Below are 2,258 nucleotides of genomic sequence, written 5' to 3' on the forward strand. Positions count from 1 at the left end.
TAAAAAAAAAAAAAGCAAATTTCTCCATTGGGCAGTTGTTAATTGAGTACCTACTGTGTGCTGATAGATTCCTAGTGGTGTAGTGACTTAAGTTCTTGCTTGCTGATTAAAATTTGGTGATTTAAACTCACTATCCATTCCATGGGAGAAACACGTGACAGTCTGGTTCCATAAAAATGACAGTCTAGGCTCTGAGGTGAAAGACAGTAGACTTGGGGACTTCTATGTTAACTGACACCACATGTTAGTAATTATAACATTCTGCATCCTACTTTGGTGAGTACTGCCTGGGGTCTTAAAAAATGTGCCAAATACTGTTGAAAGATGATGCATGGAGGAGATTGTAATCCTTGCATTGAAATGATGAGTGTAAAGCCAATGTTCTCCCATGTAAACTAATCCTTAATTCACAATAAAAACTTAAAACAAAACAAAACAAAAACAACAACATTAACTTTAGAAATTGGAAGTGGAAAGAGTACTTTGGAGAGTACCTTTCTTCCAAAAGTTCAACTGTATATTATTACCTTCTAAGAAAGCAATTGTGAAACACAAGGCAATTGTGTTTCATAGTAATTTAACATGTGTGGTGACACTGTGGGCTAATGTGTCAGATTGCAAAGCTGTTTGAACTGCAAGATCGGTGGTTCAAGCTTACCAGCTGCTCCTTGGAAACCCTATACAGGGTCGCTACGAGTCGGAATCAACTCAACAGCACTTAACAACAACAACAAAATATCTTCATATATGTAGCACATGTATTGACAAAATTTTTAGTAAAATAATTGTAGATTTTGAAAATTCACTTTCTTAGTCTCTTCAACAGAAATTCGTAGGAAAGTCCAGATTTCTGTAGACAAGGTTGAGGATCCAAAGTACTCTTATTAAGACCTGTGTCCTTGTGGCTTAGTTCCATGATCTCAGTGCTAGTTACATTAATTGTAAGCTGCTGCTTACATAACTGATGACTATTTGGCACTTGGATACCTGTTGGTGTGAGGCACCTACTGCTATAACTGGGAATTAATAAATGAGAGAACAGACTCCTTAGCTGAAGAAGGTAATACTCAAGAAAGAGTGTGATTTTAATTTGTCAGTCTAAAGTTGTAACTTAAAACGGCTTTCTAAAATTATAATTTAGAAAATGGTGAATTTCCAAAGAAAATACATACATAAAAGCAGTTTTTTTTAAAGTCTAGTCCTTTCTGTTTTTAATGTCAATTTTCACGATTTCTGGTTTCTTTCATTATAGACCTGAATTGCCTATACTTTACCTTGATTTCAGTGTTCTTAGGGTGCTTAAAGGGCCCTGGTGTGGCACTGTAGGATAAGCACTGGACTGCTACCTGCAAGGTAGTCAGTCTATACCCACCAACCACTCCTGGAAACCATACACAGGATCGCTATGAATCCAGGCCGATTTACAGCACACAACAACAAAGGGTGTTTAGACAATGAAATATTTTCTCATCACTCTACTCATTATGATTTTGGGGTCAATATTGTATAGTTTTGCATTAAAAACCCTCAAGAGCACTGAATTAAATAAAACTACTTATTCAAAATGTGAAACAAGATTGCAAATCATCTACCTGCGTTATTTACTTCTGCAATCTACAGAGGTTTAACAATCCCAATTATCTTTCAAATAACCAGGTATGGTCATTATACGTTAAACACTTATTCCAAAGTGTCTCCCCATATGTATAACTGAATATCAGCTATGTGGACCACATATTCATACAGCTAGAAGAGAACTGGGTTTGGTGACCTTCTGCTTCTCAACCAAGTTATGGACTCGCACTTCTTTGTATCACCACACCATGACTGTGGCATTGGACAATCATTTTTCCTCAGATTCAGATTTCTTTGATATATTGAGTTGTGGCTTCCAGCTTAGGCTGTCTCAAAGCCACTACAGTTTTAGAGTTTCTGTTTAGTATGAAGTTTCTGGTGTTTAATAAAATTTGATCTGATGGTGAAGACCTTTCACATTCAACACACATGTATGGCTTCTCTTCTGTGTGAATTTGATGATGCTCATGAAGCTGTGATTTTTTAAAAATGTTTTATTATGAATTATATGATAATTTACGTGAGAGAACATTAGTTTTACATTCATTCTATCGTATATAGTTTCATTGCCATGGTTCCAATACTCTCCAGGCATCATCAACCAACAAAAGGGTATACCCTGCAAGCCTACCCCCCTACACTAACCCCTCCCCTTTCCCTCCTCCCCCCCTCCCCCAATCTTC

General features: G+C 36.8%; 1 protein-coding gene across 1 annotated transcript in view; it reads right to left on the minus strand.

The window, feature by feature from the left end:
• Nucleotides 1-802: 802 nt before the first annotated feature.
• Nucleotides 803-2,258, minus strand: part of LOC102820965 (zinc finger protein 484-like) — a 48,954-nt gene continuing 47,498 nt past the window's right edge. The window contains 4 exon segments of the mRNA XM_006872592.1: nucleotides 803-1,016; nucleotides 1,805-1,888; nucleotides 1,934-1,991; nucleotides 1,994-2,065. Coding sequence (XP_006872654.1) covers nucleotides 803-1,016; nucleotides 1,805-1,888; nucleotides 1,934-1,991; nucleotides 1,994-2,065 — 428 coding nt within the window.

Source organism: Chrysochloris asiatica, unplaced genomic scaffold, assembly GCF_000296735.1.
Source record: "Chrysochloris asiatica unplaced genomic scaffold, ChrAsi1.0 scaffold00205, whole genome shotgun sequence".
Taxonomy (NCBI): Eukaryota; Metazoa; Chordata; class Mammalia; order Afrosoricida; family Chrysochloridae; genus Chrysochloris; species Chrysochloris asiatica.